Source organism: Suricata suricatta, chromosome 1 (assembly GCF_006229205.1).
Source record: "Suricata suricatta isolate VVHF042 chromosome 1, meerkat_22Aug2017_6uvM2_HiC, whole genome shotgun sequence".
NCBI lineage: Eukaryota > Metazoa > Chordata > Mammalia > Carnivora > Herpestidae > Suricata > Suricata suricatta.
The window spans coordinates 2,730,117-2,747,782 of NC_043700.1; the positions used below are offsets into that span (position 1 = coordinate 2,730,117).

General features: G+C 46.8%; 1 protein-coding gene across 1 annotated transcript in view; it reads right to left on the minus strand.

The window, feature by feature from the left end:
- CSMD1 (CUB and Sushi multiple domains 1) overlaps positions 1-17,666 on the minus strand; it is a 1,512,254-nt gene that overhangs the window by 405,935 nt on the left and 1,088,653 nt on the right. The window contains exon 11 of the mRNA XM_029933196.1: positions 888-991. Within this exon, the coding sequence (XP_029789056.1) occupies positions 888-991 (104 nt within the window). The remainder of the gene's footprint in view (positions 1-887; positions 992-17,666) is intronic.

Consider the following 17,666-nt stretch of genomic DNA (forward strand, 5'->3'; position numbering starts at 1 on the left):
GGCTCCACGCTCAATGCAGAGCCCAATACGGGGTCAGTCCCACTAACTATGAGATCATGACCTGAGCAGAAATCAAGAGCTGGAGGCCCAACGGACTGGGCCACCTGGTGCCCAAACGACCATCCAACTGTTAAGTGCATAGACAGCGTGTTCCCTACAGCTCAGCAGCACCTGCTAAATATTAGAATAATGGCCAGGACTGTGTTGTTGTGGTCTGGTTTGGTTTGGTTTCTGGCAGAAGAATAGTAAGTTGACGGTGTCAGGGACAAAAAGCAAACTGTGCGACGTACACATACACTGAAAAAAGAGAAAGGTGGAACTTTTCAGAAACCATTGAAGAAAGAAGGTTCCGGCTCAGAAGTGGGAGTCACCACATGGAGCTCTCAGTTCAGGGACTTAACACGCCTGCCTCGGTGCTGAAAACCCTGGGGACTCGGGGCCCGCCCAGGTCACGTTTCCAGCTGGGAGTGCTGGGTCCCCTGGGGGTGACAGGACTGTCCTCCAGGCCCGGCTCCGCAGACGGGTGGGGGGCTCCCAGGGGGCAGCAGCACCACCAGGCGGACTAGGAGCCCGGGCGCAGCAGAAGGATCCACGGGCTCCCGTTCATCCCTCCCAGGACTCTGGACACAGGACTGCCCCCACAACCTCCTTGCCTTTAGCATGTGGCCTCACGGACCGCAGGGGTTTTGGCAGGACCCATGGCCTTATTCTAGAAAACACCTTCCATTCCAAAAACACTGGGAAGAAAAGAAATCGAACTACGACAGACACCGCTGAGTCGGTTCCCGCGCGGACTCAGACTTGGGCAGCGCGCCCGGCGAGGACGCAGCAGGCCGGCCGGGGGCGGGGGCGCGCGCAGGGGACAGGGGCCGCTCGCCCGTACTTACACGTACAAGACCGTCCTGGCGTCGCCCACTTTGCCGGCGTCGCCCACTGTCAGCGTGTCGTAGCCGCGCTCCAGTTCGAACTCCTCGAACGCGAGCTTGATGACCTGAAGAGAGCGAAGGCAAAGGTCATTCCCTGGCTTCACAGAGCCCCGGTGACTTTAAGTACCGCAAACACCTCGTTCCCTCATCCGCTGCACTTGAACCTGCTCCAGGTGTTTTACAAAGTAATTCTATGGATAAGTGTATACGTTTGAGAACTCTGTTACAGCATTTCATAGGATTCAAAACTGCTATCACTTCAAAGATATTGCTTTTCAGTTCTAAAAGTGAACATAACCCGTATTATGCTTTAAGTCAAATGTCTATCAAATATTTATTTTAACTTGGCCAGTCCTTGGCAGGACAAAATGATAATTTCATATAAGTAAAAGACTCGCTCATTAATTCTTCTAATAACCTCATATGTTAATTCTTTTAATATTTCTTTTAATATATTTTGAGGACACCAAAAAGACTCTGAAATAAATATTTTTAGAGTAATATATGCAGATTTTATTAATTATCCATATTAACATATGAAAACGATCTCCTGAAGCTAGAACGTTTTCTCCTACATTTAGCTTTGCAAAGCCTAGAAACTTTGTTATAAAGAATACTTTGTCATGGTGATTGACCCCATACCAACTAGACAAGACCGGTTTATGTAAGATACACCCATATATTAGGATTCTATGAACTTCTTTTTAATAGAACCAGGATCCATTTCGCAGGAAGGAAGAAATGCTTTCTTTGGTGACCAATATTGTGATCATGAAGAAATAGAGTGAGAGATGTCACGAAATTAGGCTAGAAACCTGAGTGACAAAGAGAATAGGGGATGGGGAGTTAGGGGGATGGTATACAGTGATAGATAGAAAGATAGAGAGAGAGGATAGATAAGAGAGGCAGTCACAGATAGTAGATTGGCAAGAGATACGAAGATCAATCAATAGAGAGAGGAAAGAGATAGGTGATGGAGAGGATAGAAAAAAGTGACATAGTAAGTAGATAACATAAATTATAGGTAGATAAATAGACAAGAGACAGAGGAGATAGATACATTGAGAGAGGCAGAAATTGAGGGAGGAAGACAGGACAGGGAGAACAGACACCAAAACATTGGAAAGACATTTTAATGGGATCTATTTCAGAGTAGAGCTAAAACTCTGGAATCTTGTAAAAAGCGTCAAAGGCTATTTGTCTATTTGTTAGACGTGTCTGTCAGACCCCAAAGGAGGGGATGTGCAGTCCAGGAGGAAGGCAGACCTCTGACGAATACCAAGTTAATGTGTGCATTCCTGAGCAGGCTCTAAACAGGTGTTCTTCCAAGCGATGCTAATATGGAACACATTAATTTTGCTATTTGCTATTCCTACTAAAATTAGTGATACAGTCATTAAAATTTATCAACACAGTCTGCCCCTTCAGACTGCAGGTCTGTCTGGGGGCACTGTTTTAGCAGCCTGCTGTGCGAGAGGTGTGGAGGCCGACAACTCTCGCAAACCAGCGTTAATACTGCATACGACGCTTAGGACCTGAGGTTGGATTTATATCATTTTTCTTTCCTGTGGGGCTGTTTATAAGCGACCATGGTCCAAGAAGAAGAGAATAAAGGAACTAAAGAATCATGGAGACCAGCAGTTTTGTTCCCAGCGCCTTTTGGACACATTTTCTCAGACCCACCTCCTGTAACACCAGGGAGAGAAGCAACGATGACCCATTACAGCCTGAGGGTCATGGTTGGAAGGTTTATAATGAGCCACAGACAGGGGGTCTCGCCACATCACCGTGTTTTCATTAGGGGACTAAAAATGGCCATTTCGTGATTCTTCTACACCAACGCGAAGGGTATCAGACAGCCTTGTCCTGGTGGTCAGCCTCACCGATCAGCCAGAGCCTGCTGTCAAGGGGTGGTCTTTACTCCATGCTATTAATGCTCCATAAAGAGAGAAAATGTAGAGCCATCTTGGTCCAAGAATCTATAGTGTGCTAGACAATATGGGAGGCTATAAAGAGCGTACCTGGTGTTAACACAGAGATATCCATTTGTAATGAAAGGGCATCATTTTCAAATAGGGATGGGCAGAGATGCAAATAAAAATGACATTGAGTGAATCCACTGTAGGAAAATTATAAACAGGTAAGGTGCACAACATGACAGTGTGTGTATGCACACACGGTGAGATTACTGCGGTCAAGCTGTCAACACATCTCTTCACATAGTTACCATTTTTTGTGCACAGTGGTAACACCGCGGTCTAGACTACTTATAAACTTCCAGAACTCAGTACCATGCCATTACCTATAAGCACCTTTCTGCACCTTAGACCTCCCCACTTACCGTCTGGTCTGACACAACCACAACTTTGACCAGTATCCCTCCGTGCCCCTCACTCGCTGGCCCCTGCCCATCACCGTCCACTTGCCACTACCATGCGTTGACCTGTTTGAGGTTCCACAGACAGTGGGACATTGACTTCTTCTGTCCTCATAAGTCTATCTTATTTCACTTAGCATAATGTCTTCCAGGTTCATCAATACCGTTAACAAATGAAAGTGCCTCATTTTTCTAAGACTGAGTAATACTCCTGTGTACAAGAACACACTTTTCTTTATCCACTCGTGTGTGGATGGACACTCCGTCTGTTTTCCTTTCTAGGCTACTGCGAATACGAACAATGTGGAGATGGCCTGGGACTGTGAATGCCCCAGTGACATTTAGCCAAAGTGGTTTCTTTAGTTCCTTGGGCACATGCACACCTTCCCCTCTGCCTTGTCCCCTACAGACGACCACCCCCACGTGCTGCCACGTCTCTGCCAACGGCTGCTTCTTGGTGGTGCCTCCCCTACTGTCTCTGTCAACAAAGCCCGCCTCTTCGTCAACACTGCCCTTTCCCTTCTCTGTGCCTTTGGATCCCTCGTAGGCTTGTCTTCGTGCCTGCCTCACACCCCCACGGTCATTGCCGTGACGGCAGGTACCCCACTTCCTCCACTTGCTGAGGCCAACAAGCGGCTCAGTCTCCTGGGACCCACTGAAAGCCGCCTCTGCCCGGGCCACATGCTTGGAATGAAAACAAAGAGGAGATGGACAAGGTTCCAGCCTTCCGAGAAGACGGAAAGTTTGCAGGGAGTGTTTCCATAAACACAAAGTCATTACCAGACTTTTACTGTTACAGATAAAAATCCCTAACAGATAAAATAGGAAGGGATAAGAAAAAGTAAATAAAAAAGAAAGACTGAGTTCTAGACTTCAAAATATTGAAAACCCATGAGCATATTTTGATAAGTACAGAATAATTATAGAAGCTGACATTTACAAGTAAAGATTTCTTAATGAAAATAGATAAAATCATTACTTTCCAATCTCCAAACAGAATCTCAGGTTGGTAAGAAAGAGATGCCTGTCAGTCTGGACTTCAGTATCATCTTTAAAATATGTTCTTGACATTTTATAATATTATGTATTTCTTACAAATTCTCACGATCTCACTGTTGTAACTGAGTAATTCCTCTTTATGAGTTTTTTTTCATCATCAAGTGTATCAAACCCCCCTAGATTCCATGAGAATAAAATACTACCCTCTGTTTAAACATTTCTAAATCAGGTGCTTCTAAAATATATATAGAAGACTTGTTTCTTAACAGTTACAAAAGAAACATCAATCAGTATCTACCAAATAGAACCTGGAGGGGCCTTCTTCCCATCTGTTTATCTTCTGGGAACAATTGAAATCATACTAAGGATTAATCCCGTACGTGCTCCTTCCCCGTCTCTCCTTCTCTGTGCTTCCACTTGCTCATTACTTCCTCATTTATTCGTGTTTTCAAGGCAAATCACTGCCCCAGCCTCTATCACCAGCAAGGCTTTGTGCAAATCTTCTCATTTGTATACGTACACTTTAAACATCCTGCACCCCCACTCAGGCCAGTGATGAGCTTATCAACAAAGGGGCTTCTTAAAAGAGCAAGGCACTAAGTCAACTGCCCCGAATCCTAAGTTTTATCAGCACAAAAACACATTTCAGGATGAAGTGGAAGGATTTAAACTGGGCACCAGATGCTGCTGTAATTTAAATTAGCATCAGAAATGGGGGGAGTGGGAGGGCTGGGCAGACCCCCATTTCCCGTTCCCGATTTAGTGCTCCTCTCTGGACCTTGTGCTGGAGGCAGACGGCAGTGCCTCTCGGAAGGGCGCAAGCCCTCAGACCACCGAGCAACGCTGTCTACACCAAGTCCGTGTGTGGGAATAAGGCTGTGCCACCTGTCACACCAGCTCTACGGGCTACGGGTTCCCTGGGTGTGGAGATAGATCATGTGCTTTCCTGCGAAAGGGTGTTGAGTAAGTTAGAGCAGAAACAGTGATTGATGGTAAATTTTAAATAAATCGGCATTATCTCTGTTTTCTTTTACTTTGCTCTTAAGAGTTGGAAGATTTGCCAAATTGATACATACCAGCCGTAATGGGATTGTGTATTGTTTCATACAAAGTGTAACAAATTCAAGTTGCCAATAAATTCAGGCTTTGACATGGAGCACAGAGGGTTTTAAAACACCATCCTCTGTAGGATACTACAATGGCGGGTACACGATTATTTTTCACACTCATACAATGAAAACACCAAGAGGAGTCCTCGTGTAGATGACGGGGTCTGGGCCGTGAGGACACGTCCACGTGGGGTCATCGGCTGTGACAAACACACCAGCTGGGGGTGCGGGTCACGAGCGAGGCTGTGCAGGGAGGGTGCGGGGGTTCAGAGGAAATCTGTAGCTTCCTCTGGATTTTGCTGTGAACGTAACCTGCTCTCAGAAGACTTCATACACACGTACAACTTCGTTTCCTTTTAAAGGATGAATGGACTCCTTGGGTCTTGTAAAAAGTTAACTTACATATTGTATTTAATGAAAATGTTATTTTTTATGAGAACCCGGATAATGCGTTTTAAATAATTAATTCAAAATGAATTATACTTTTAAAGAAATCTCCAACCCCCCAGAACCTATACGTAAGTGTTCCCACACAGGCCACTTGCCTCAGTTCTGCTAGGAGGCTTCACCCACCGTTTCTCTACCTAATTCATCTTCAGCTTTCTTTTTTTTAATTTGATTTATTTATTTTTTTAATAGTTTATTGTCGAATTGGTTTCCACATAACACCCAGCGCTTCTCCCCACAAGTGCCCTTTAGCTGTCTTATCAAAGAGGCACAGAAGGACTTACATTAGAAACAAAACAAAACAAAAACCTAACAGGCGCCTGCGTGGCTCAGTCGGTCGGGTGTCCCACATCAGCTCAGGTCTCCATCTCCCGGTCCGTGAGTTCAAGCCCCGGATATCAGGCTCTGTGCCGGCAGCTCGGCGCCTGGGGCCTGCGCAGGATTCTGTCCCTGTGTGCCCCTCCCCTGCTTGTGCTCTCTCAAGAATAAGTGAACAGAAACCATTAAAGAACTCAACAAACCAAAGGGGTGGAACTTCTTCCTTCTCCTGTGTAACCGTGGCGCCTGTCATCGCACGGAGGCTGCAGGACCTCCACGCCGGGGGGTAACCGCCAGGGGGGCCCTGGCCCCGGGGAGCACAGGCCCGGCTAGCTGGCGTCCCCACGCCCCGCGCTGCGGCCAGGTCAGCACGCACTTGCCGGGCCGTCCCAGCGCGGGACGGGCACGGACAGCAGCTCGGACTCTACGCCACATGCCCCGGCGGTGATCAGGCGCACCCCTCTCCCGAGTGCTTCAGCCACGCGGGCCACACTCCGTGGGGCGCACAGCTTTCCTCCAAGGCTCCTTTGGGAGCCATCGCAATGTCGCCTGGGGATGAAATCTGACTTGTTCCTGGAGCCGGGAGCCGAGGGTGACACATTCATGGGATGAAGGGGGGCCTCGGTTTTCCACACTGCAGCTACTCGTCCAGGAGGGAAGACGGGCCACTGGTGACCCCCACGGGGGTCTCCTCCTGCCTCTCGAGAAGTCCACTTCTCCTGGGCAACAAGCACGCCTCCTGCCCCACATCCTGTCTGCGCTAGGTCTCTCCCTGTGAAAACTCAGGCTGACGGTTGCCACGACTAATCACCCACGCCGGCCTCTGTCACGCGCTGCCTTTAATGTGCCCAGTTGTTTCCGGCTGGGGCCTCCGGTGCCCTCCAAAGTCAGCCTCTCCAGCCCACCTTTGCAGACACACGGAGACACGTCCAAACGTGTGCACCCCTGCACCCGCACACCATATCCGGGGCTGGGGCACTGACCAGTCAGTATTCAACCTCGGCCATACAATAATCTTTTCTCATCTTATTAACTTTTTATGATTATTTAGTTTTGAGAGAGAGACAAAGAGTGAGCATGGTGGGGTGGGCTAGGAAGAGAGGGGAGACACAGGATCTGAAGCAGGCTCCAGGCTCTGAGCTGCCAGCACAGAGCCCAACACCGGGCTGGAACTCACAAACCACGATGCCATGACCTGAGCCGGAGTCGGACACTTAACTGACTAGGCCACCCAGATGCTCCTTCTTTTTGTTTTATTTTAGAAAGAGAGCAAGTTGGGGAGAGGGGCAGAGAGAGAGGCAGGGAGGGTGGGAGGGAGAGGAGGGGGGGAGAGAATCTTAGGCAGACCCCACGCTCAGCACAGAGCCCAAAGCAGGGGTCGATCCCATGACCACGAGATCATGACCTGAACTGGAATCAAGAGTTGGACTCTCAACTGACTGAGCCCCCAGGTGCCCCAATAATTATCTTTTCAATAGCACAGTGGGGTCTGCTTTTTTCCTGCTAAGATATAACAAATCACATAATCATTTCAGCAGAAGCTCATGTCTGCTCGCTGACAGAGGATTTCTAAAGATCTTTAGGACTGCAGAACCGTGGCTGTGTGGAAAAGCTGAACCGCCAACAGCCACAGATTCCCGGACTGCATTCCTGTGGGTACAGCCTTTGTGCTAAAATAGGAGTCACACACTTTCCTCTCACCAGTAACCTGGAGTGTGTCTTCTACATTTTAAGAAGGTTTTATCACAAATGTTCAAATTGAAGGAGTTTTCTTGTTATGTCTAAAGTGTCTATACCTGAGGGCCAAATGGAATTAGATTTTTCTACTATGTATGTTCCTGCTTCTGATATAGTGGCTTGTCACAAATTATTGTTATTATTAATTTTACCATACTTATGATGATTCCTTTCTTTTTCTTTTTTTTCCAATTTTTAAAAAATGTTTATTAATTTTAGAGAGAGAGACAGAGTGTGAGCAGGGGAAGAGCAGAGAGAGAGGAAGACACGGAATCCAAAGCAGACTCCAGGCTCCAAATTGTCAGCACAGAGTCTAGTGCGGGACTCAAACTCATGAACCGCAAGATCATGACCTGAGACAAAGTCAGTCACTTAACACACTGAGCCACCCAGGTGCCCCGATATACTTAATTTATGATGAACTGAGAGACCATGATATTCTTATTAACCTATAATCACATTTTATGTTCTTTCCAATTTTAACAATAAAATATTAATAAAGTACACCTAGGGGCACTTGTGACTCAGTTGGTTAAGCGTCGGCTTTGGCTCGGGTCATGATCTCACAGTTGGTGAGTTCGAGCCCCGCGTCAGGCTCTGTGCTGACAGCTCAGAGCCTGGACCTGTTTCAGATTCTGGGTCTCCCTCTCTCTCTGACCCTCCCCTGCTCGCACTCTCTCTCTCTCTCTCTCTCTCAAAAATAAATAAAAACATTTAAAAAATTAAAAATAAATATAAAGTACACCTACCAATAATATCATGGGAAAATATATATACATATTATCTGCTAAGTGAGTTGACCTTTAACATACTTATCTAGGTTAAAAATATGCCTATACCCATAAATAATGGGTATCAAAGGTCGGTATGCAACAAGGCGGCATAAGCAAACTCTCAGGAAACGGACAAGCACACACTAAGCGCCCGCAGACGCCCCCGCGGGGCTGCACAGGCCCCGCCCCCTTGGGCTGGGCTTGCCGCTGCTCACTGGGAGCCTACGGAATGCTGGGGGGACATGCTGCGCAGTGTTACAGCCTTCCTTCGGCAACTCCAGCCACGACACCGACAGCCTCCAGACACAGGGGACGGTGTTCAGGGACGGACATGCTGCCGCATGAGGCGCTCACGGGCAAAGCCACCGTCATAATGAGAAACAGGGAATGAAGCTGATTTGAGTCCCCGATATTCCTTGAAGTGTTAGTGGGAGATGACGTCGAGGAGTATAGTTTGGACAAATAGAACATGGTGGGCTTCCTGAAAACACAGCCTGTCCGGTGTCCCGGCCTCCAGTCAGACTTCAGACGTTGTCACGCATGACACATGTGCTGTCTGAGGAGTTCAGAAATGATGTGGAAGCCAGAGGTTACAGGTCAGAGTATTAACATTCTACTTTACAGTGCTCGCCCACAGAAAAAAAGCTTTAAAATGCAGTGACTTATTCAGCAAACTAAGTAATTAAAATCTCACAAGGGGCATCTGGGTGGCTCAGTTGGTTAAGTGTCAGACTTCAACTCAGGTTATGGTCTTGCAGTTCATGAGTTTGAGCCTCCGTCACTTTCTCTGCAGTCAGTACGGAGCCTGATGTGGATCCTCTACACACGCCCCCGTCCCTCCCCTGCTTGTGATCTCTCTCTGTCTCTCTCAAAATTAATAAACATTCAAAAAAATAAAATCTCACAAAATATTTAAAATAATTAAATCTAAATCCCACAGCTACCATTTTCCATCAAAGTTTTAGGATAAGAAGTGTGCATTAAACAGTTATGGCCACTATTCTGAGCCTGCTGACATTACTCCCGTGAAAAGACAAGTGACTATCAGCAACATATGTGGGCATTACATACAAGAAAGCCAACTTTCCTTAGGTTTTCACAAGTTCCTTTCTCATCTCCGTCACTGAACACACCCCACCCCACACGAGAGGCTCGGCAGGCGGAGGTGAGCCTTGGCTACGTGGTCTCGGTTATGTGGGCTGGGGCAGAGTCACACCCACCAGGGACATTATGGAAGGACGAACAGGAGGATGCCTTTGACTTTAATGAGATACAAGTTAATCCCTAAAGGAGACAGAAAACCACACAAAGAGGAGAAACACAGGCTGGGTGACCTGGTAGCAGGAAAATCATGGAGTCCAGTGACATTTGCTCGTATGTTTTCAATAGACGATGAGGTGAGGTCAGGAACAGAATGTATACAAATGTTGAAAGCAACATCTAAGGAGACTTAAAATATAATATTCTAACAAACTCTGTACTCAGAAGTGGAAAATGAAAGCAAGGGAAGACAAAGGACTTATTTTGCAAATGATTAGAAGAAGATTTCCAACTCCAACTGGGAACTCCTGAGTCTTGAGTTGGTGATTTTTAGATTTTATTTCCACATTCACATATAAAGAGAGGAAGATCAGAGTAGAGACTATAAATACAACTCCATTTTCAGAAGTATGTTTTAACCTTTCTTATAAAATATTCATTTTTAAAGTATTTCTTTGAAATTTTTGGCCTACTGTCATTCTGTTTTGTTCTGCTTTGTTTTCCAATCCTGACCTCAAAGGATTTAATACACCACAGACCTAGTTATTTCCTATATGACTACTTCAAGTCTCTGGTAATTGAACATTGCCACAAACTCAATGCCAAAAAACCCACACAGAATCCAATTAAAAATGGGCAGAGAACCTGAACAGGCAGTTTTTCCAAAGAAGACATCCAGATGGCCAACAGACACATGAAAAGATGCTCCGCATTACTAGTCAGAAGGAAATCCAAATCAAAACCACAGCAAGATACCACCTCACACCTTCGAGAATGGCTAGAATCAGAAAGACAAGAAAAGACAAGTGTTGGTGAGGATGTGGAGAAAAATGGAACCTTCGTCCACTGTTGGCATAAATGAAACTTGCAGCCGCTCTGGAAAAGAGTATGGAGGCTCAGTGAGAAATTAAAAGTAGAAATACCATATGATCCAGCAGCCCCACTAGTGGGTGTTTAACCATCAAAAACCCCACTACTTTGAAAAGCTATACACGACTCCATGTTTACGGCGGCATTACTTACAATCGGCAAGCTAACAGAAGTACCCCAAGGGTCCACCGACAGATGGATAAAGAGGCGCACACATACAACAGAACACCACGTGGCCCAATATGGAGAGAGCCTGTCGTTAGCAACAAGGCGCATGGCACTAGAGTGTATTCTGCTGAGCGAAATGAGTCAGAGAAGGACAGATTCCACAGAATTTTCCTTACATGTGGAATTTAAGAAACAAGTAAATAAAAAAGCAAATGACCACACAAACCAACAAAAGCAGTAACAGTCTCCTAAACACCGAGAACAAACTGATGGTTCCCAGAGGGCAGGAGGGGTGACAGGAAAACGGATGGAGGGCAGGGTGGGGCGGGGGAGGGACAGCACAAGAGTCAGGTAGTGGTGCCCCGAAGGGAATGCGTGGGACAGGAGCCCTGACAGGGACACAGAGCAGGCTCAGGGCACTTGCTGAGCACGTGTGTAGACCAGCTGAGCCACTGTGCACCCAAGACTCCTGTAACACTGGGTGTCGACTCTACCTCCAGTAAAAAGCACACGGTGACAAACTGTCTGTGCCAGGACTCGGAATCCACCAGGCCATGCCACACCAGTGCAGGATGAGGCTGAGATGGCCTCTTGTCGGGCTGTGGCTGGTGGAGAAGCTGTGACTGGCAGTCAGGGACCGTTTTCTGGAGGTGCTGACATCTGTTTGCTCTAGAAACCCCAATGGGGGCTGCGGGGCTGGAAAGCTCCTGAGAAGGGCTGACCGCTCCCGCCTCTGACCAGCCCACTGCACATTCCACATCCAGTGACATTTCACTCCTCCATTCATGCCAAACTCGTTTGTTCATTTTATAATCATTTTTTAGTAAATATTGAACTCTGTGTTTTACTAAAATCTTGCCGACCGTTACCTTCACATGAGAGCAAGGAGCCAAGAAGCAGTCGTGGTTGAACTCAGAGTAGAACAAATGAGTAGAACTGCTTCTTAGTGTTGTTTGGAAGAGCAAAGCTGTTAGTTTCTCCAAGAAGGGTCAAGGAAAAAAGTTATGATGAACTTTAAATAGGAGAAATAATTCGATACATTGGGTGTTTGTTTTGAAAAAAATGTGTGAAACAGAAAACCGAATTTAGGTGTTTAACTGTGATTAAGTATAAATTGCAGGAGCCTTGGTAATTAGAAATGTTACACTGCCAGAAGAATTTTTTAAATCTTGTTTTAATACACTTTTCAGAAATTTTCCAACTAGAGAAAAGTATGCAATATAGAGCAGTAGGATTGATGTAGGTATTTATTTAAAAATGGAATGTTCTGGAAAATAAAAAGTGTTGTACATAACCATAGTATCAGGAAGTAAAGGAGTCAAAATGGGCCGTTCCCATAAGGAGCACCTCTCACCTGATTCAACGAAGCCTACAGAACCCAAGTGTATCAGTAATTTCTCCTCCCTTTGCACACACGTGCACAATGCACACACCACACACACACCAGACACACACAGATCACATACACCCCCCACAGGTACACTATGTTTCCTGATTGAAAACAAAAAAAAAAGCTTCACTTTTTATTAAACCAAACTTGTTTTGAAGTTTAAACTATATTTGTTTTTTTTTCTGAATACCTTGTTTATGCCAGAAATCACGATAGGAAGAGAAACACAACAAAACCCTTTTACAACTTTCTGAAATGTAAAACTCACACCACCAAATAAATAAGTAAAAGGCTCTCACATTTTGGAAGAAAAAAATTTACAAATGCCTTAATTACTGCGGATCTGAGGTCAAGAGGATGGGTCGGGAGAACTTTGAACACAGAGGTAGGAACTCCCACAATAAGAAGATATAGCATATCTGACTCATCAACTGTAGATTATTTATCGGAAGAACGGTGTTTCAAACGGTGAATTTCCTCCTAGAGAATGTGGTGACACATCTCTACTTGGACACTATTAACATGACTGTCAAAAGCAATTTATTACACATCCTAAAGGAAATTTCACACTTTCCTACAAAGCAAAAATTATCAAATAATTTTTTATAACTTTTCAGCATTTTAGCCTGAAGTTCTTAGGGCCAACCATAAAACAACTGAAAAAATATAATTATTTACAGAAAGAGGATCAAGTGAGAAAGGAAAGTACCTTGAAAGGGACAATTTAGGAGAAAGATACTATTTCTAGGACACGCTTTATATTCCAATGCACATATAAACAGTAAAGTCATTTAAAAAGCTGCAATTCGATGCACTGTTAATAAGAGGGCTATGCAATATTATCTCGAGTGTCAGTCACTGTTATTATTACCCTGGGCCACCAAGAACTCATTCACCCAGTGACTCAGGAGATCAACCTGCAATCATGTGGAAGGATGTGCACTTGCCCATCGGCAGAATTTTGGGGGCACCGTCTAAACACAGGAGATGAGGAACTTGGAATCCCAATCCTGAAATCCACCAGAAGGTTCTCTAGACCATGAGTGACCCTGATCTCCACCTGCGGGCCCTGCCCTGTCCCTTCTCTCCACACTGAATAGAACATGCACTCTCCCTGCACTCCTGCACACCTGCGCCCCCTCCCTGTGCTCCTGCACACCTGCACCCCCTCCCTGCCACACCTGCACACCTGCACCCCCTCCTTGCCCTCCTGCACACCTGCGCTCTTTCCCTGCGCTGCTGCACACCTGCGCTCCTTCCCTCCCCTCCCGCACACCTGCGCCCCCTCCCTGCCCTCCTGCACACCTGTGCTCCCTCCCTGTGCTCCTGCACACCTGCACCCCCTCCCTGCCACACCTGCACACCTGCACCCCCTCCTTGCCCTCCTGCACACCTGCGCTCTTTCCCTGCGCTGCTGCACACCTGCGCTCCTTCCCTCCCCTCCCGCACACCTGCGCCCCCTCCCTGCCCTCCTGCACACCTGTGCTCCCTCCCTGTGCTCCTGCACACCTGCGCTCCCTCCCTCCCCTCCCGCACACCTGCGCTCCCTCCCTCCCCTCCCGCACACCTGCGCCCCCTCCCTGCGCACCTGCACACCTCAGCTCCCTCCCTGTGCTCCTGCACACCTCCTTCAGCCCTGGCCTCAAGGCCCCCCAGGACTACGAGTGTGCACCATGTACAAGGCATGAATGCCCGCCCCCGCCAGCTTCCTCAAGGAGGCCACTGGAAGCCGCCCCTCCTCCTGTGTCCTCTCCCACAAAACCAGAGTGGTGCTCCCTTCCACGCAGGGTTTCTGTGGTTAATAGCACAGTGCCGGCCCCGCGTGTGCCTCTTGCACGTGCCCAGCAGGCGCTGTTAGTGGTGGTTGTGCCCTCCCTGTGCCTGCCAGGCCAGGCCCCCTGCTGCCACCAATCTGAGGGAGTCTGTGACTCCAAACATCATGGGCCTTTACAACCAAACTGTCTGTCTTTCTTCCGGGGCAGGAATCCCTGACTCCAGATGTTATCCAGAAGTGAGTCCTTCATCCTTTGATTTCCAGAGAAAATTTCTAACTGTGCACTTTCTCCTTTACTTTATAGAATGTGCTTCTCTTAAGAAATGTTGTCTTGGCAAAACACGAAGGCATGGGTCCTGTGGATTCTTAAGGAGGAAAGAGAAACCCATAAAATGTTAAGAAAGATGCAAGTGGGGGCTGTGTGAACTTGACAGAGATGAATATTAAAAATGGAATCCCTCCAACAAAAATCATCAAAATGCCAATAAAACTGTCCAAGATATAGAAAACTCATTGCACAACGAGAGATCATCCAGATCACCTGGGAAAGGAGGCAAACGCAGAGCCATCGTGAAGGAGGAGCATTAAAAGGGGTTTATGGTGAGAAATGAGAGCGCAAGCCAGCGAGAGCTCCGAAAGAATCGTGTTAATCCCTGACATGAAGCAAGTAAAGAATCAGAAGCATTATTTAGAAAATTATTGAAATATATTCTTAGATGGAGGAAACAGGATAGCACTTTATTAAAAAGAGAGAGCGTGAGAAACTGGGGTTTCAGCATCAGAATACAATCACTCCCACCCAGAACAAATCAGGGCATGATGAGATGTGGGGGAATGCAGAACCCACACTTAGGGAACACTGAAACCTGTCAGCCGGAGGCATGTGCAGCAGATGAGTTGGAGCTTTGAAGGTCTGAAAGATGAACGCGTTACCAGAGAAAATTATAGATGTACAGATAAAAGCGGAAGATATTAAGTTGGCCAAGAGGTAACTGGAACAAAGGGTCCTAGTCAATAATTAAAAAAAAAAAACAGAAGGCACATTTTTTTGCAGCTGATAAAAGCAATGAGAATGGAGTTTAAAAATGGCTCATTAAGGCCCCATTTAAACAGAGCAAATTAACAAGAGGTAGGAATGCACCTCACAGAACTGTTAACTCTAAGACAACCACATGAATTCCACACACAAACCCAGAAGAAAAAGTGACTTATATTTGAAGAAACGCCAGTCAAAGATAGCTCTGTTTTGTTTTGTTAACACAATTAAACTCTAACAAGAGAGGGGCGCCTGGGGGGCTCAGTCAGTTAAGGGTCTGACTTTGGCTCAGGTCATGATCTCGAGCCCCGCATAAGGCTCTGCTGACAATCTGGAGCCTGGAGCTGCTTCAGATTCCCCGTCTCCCTCTCTCTCTGCCCCTCCTCTGCTCACACTCTGTCTCTGTCTCTCCGTGGGTGTCTCTCTCTCAAAAATAAACATTTTTTTTAAAGTAACAATGATGGATCAACAAGATGACAAATCCCAGAAGAAAAGAAAAAGAGCACCCTTTTCAGCGCGTTTGTTTTGTGAAGAGTTTATTTTACGTGAGAAGGAAAAGAAAAGTTTTTACATATTTTCAAAGGTCTCAGGTGTCTTATTAACACACTCCGGGGGCGCTTCCGACCATGAGATTAATTTTAAAGAGTGAGCTCAAGGATATTTTCTTTAAGTAGAATGATGGTCTAGAGGATGTTACAAAATTATGAAGAAAGGGCTGAGCTGGTAAAAATAAAAACATGCATATTTATTTTTACCTCTGAAATAACAGCGCTAGATATTCGAGGAATGTGGGGAGCCTTTCACTCCGGGGCTGAGCCTTCAGCCACACTGGGCCCTCCAGGGGTGGCTTGTCCCCCAGCAGGCTGGGGGCTGGGGCTTGGAGCAGGCAGTGGCAGGGAGGAAGCAGGGACACAGCCCGCAGCCCCGACAGCCAGGGACCTGGGGCCAGCAGGCCTCGCGGTGCGTGTCCTACCCATCCCCCAGGCCGGCCCGAAGACTCCCTGAGGCCGCAGACACGGGTCCACTTCCACAGCCCCCGTCCCCTGTCTCCAGAAGGCAAGAAGAGGCCCGGGGGCACGAGTTCTACCAAGCACACCGCAGGTGGACGGGTCTAACCAGGGCAGAACCTGAAGGTGAAAGCCGGAAACTACTGCCCCCCCATTAGCCACTACGTGGTGGTCAGGGGCATACATTACCCGAGGTCCTGCTCCAGATCAGGTCCTATAAAGTGGCAGCGAGGCAGGCGCTTTTATGTATGTCTGAATGTGTGCGTGCGTGTGTGTGTTTCACTGTTAAAAGGCTCCATTCATTTGCTGACCTTCCCTGCATCCCTGCTCTGTTGGTAGGTATGTCCCTTACCAGAAAGACATCTCTACAAACATCCAGACTGCTACCACGAAAAAATAACAGAGTGAGCAGAAGTAGCCAGTGATGGATATCAGCTTACGCTTCGAACTAAGATTTGAAGAGAAATATATTATTTGACCCAAATTTTCTAACTTGATGGAAAAGCCATTTCCCCTCCTCTGTGACTTTTGTGTCTGATCGTTCCTGTTTAAGCTCCAGTATTGTACATACATTGCCTCTTTCTAGAAATTTCTCTGCCACGTCCCTGGGCGTGATAGGCTCCTCCAACTAAGTCTCAACTATTCCTGCACACTGGTTTAGAGTGTTTATTTATTTATTTTTCTTTCATTTATGAAATTACCATGGATTCAGGGTCAGGGTAGACTACTTTCTGGCCACACTTACCCTAAGCTACTCCGCAGAAGACCTGTTAACGAGTCTACGACTTATCAGAAACCAGCTTTTAAGTCATCAAACTGATAGATTTCACCAGCAGTTCAACTTTCCAGTTTTACTGAAAAAACTACAAAAGAATAATTCTTGTTATTTCACTTTCTTGAATTAGAATGAAGGATTCTTTTTGGTCCTGTAGTTCATGGGAACGCTAGGGCAGTGAGATGTAGCATGAGCGAATCTGCAGGGAATGAGCACATTCCATATCTCCTCACACATTCTGGGTCTATCTGTTTATTTTTAAAATGTTTTGAACAGTGTTTACCATCAGCTTGTAACTCCTTGCACAAACGGACACTCAATGAGAACTACAACATTAGTTTCTCTGGAAATATACAAATCGGCAATAATATTAGGATTCTGCGGAAAAATGTGCTGCAGGTGTTGCGGGGGACGGCGTTAGAGCTGTGAGAGGTCCCTGGCGGTCCCGGAGGCTCCACCGCGTCCGGCTGTAGGTGCTGGTGTTGCAGTTTCCCAGCGGACGGTCTAGGTAAACACATTCAGCTCCGTGTGTTTCCCGGATCTCACGGGTGTGCCAGGCGTGACGGGCTCACTTCCATCAGGATAACGTAAAGCATAAGGAGTGGCTGCGCATGAAGCACTCACGACAGTGCCCGGCACCGGTGATGCCCGCTCTGCTAACTCAAATCCGTGGCCCTGGTCGGGCTGTGACTCCAGCTCG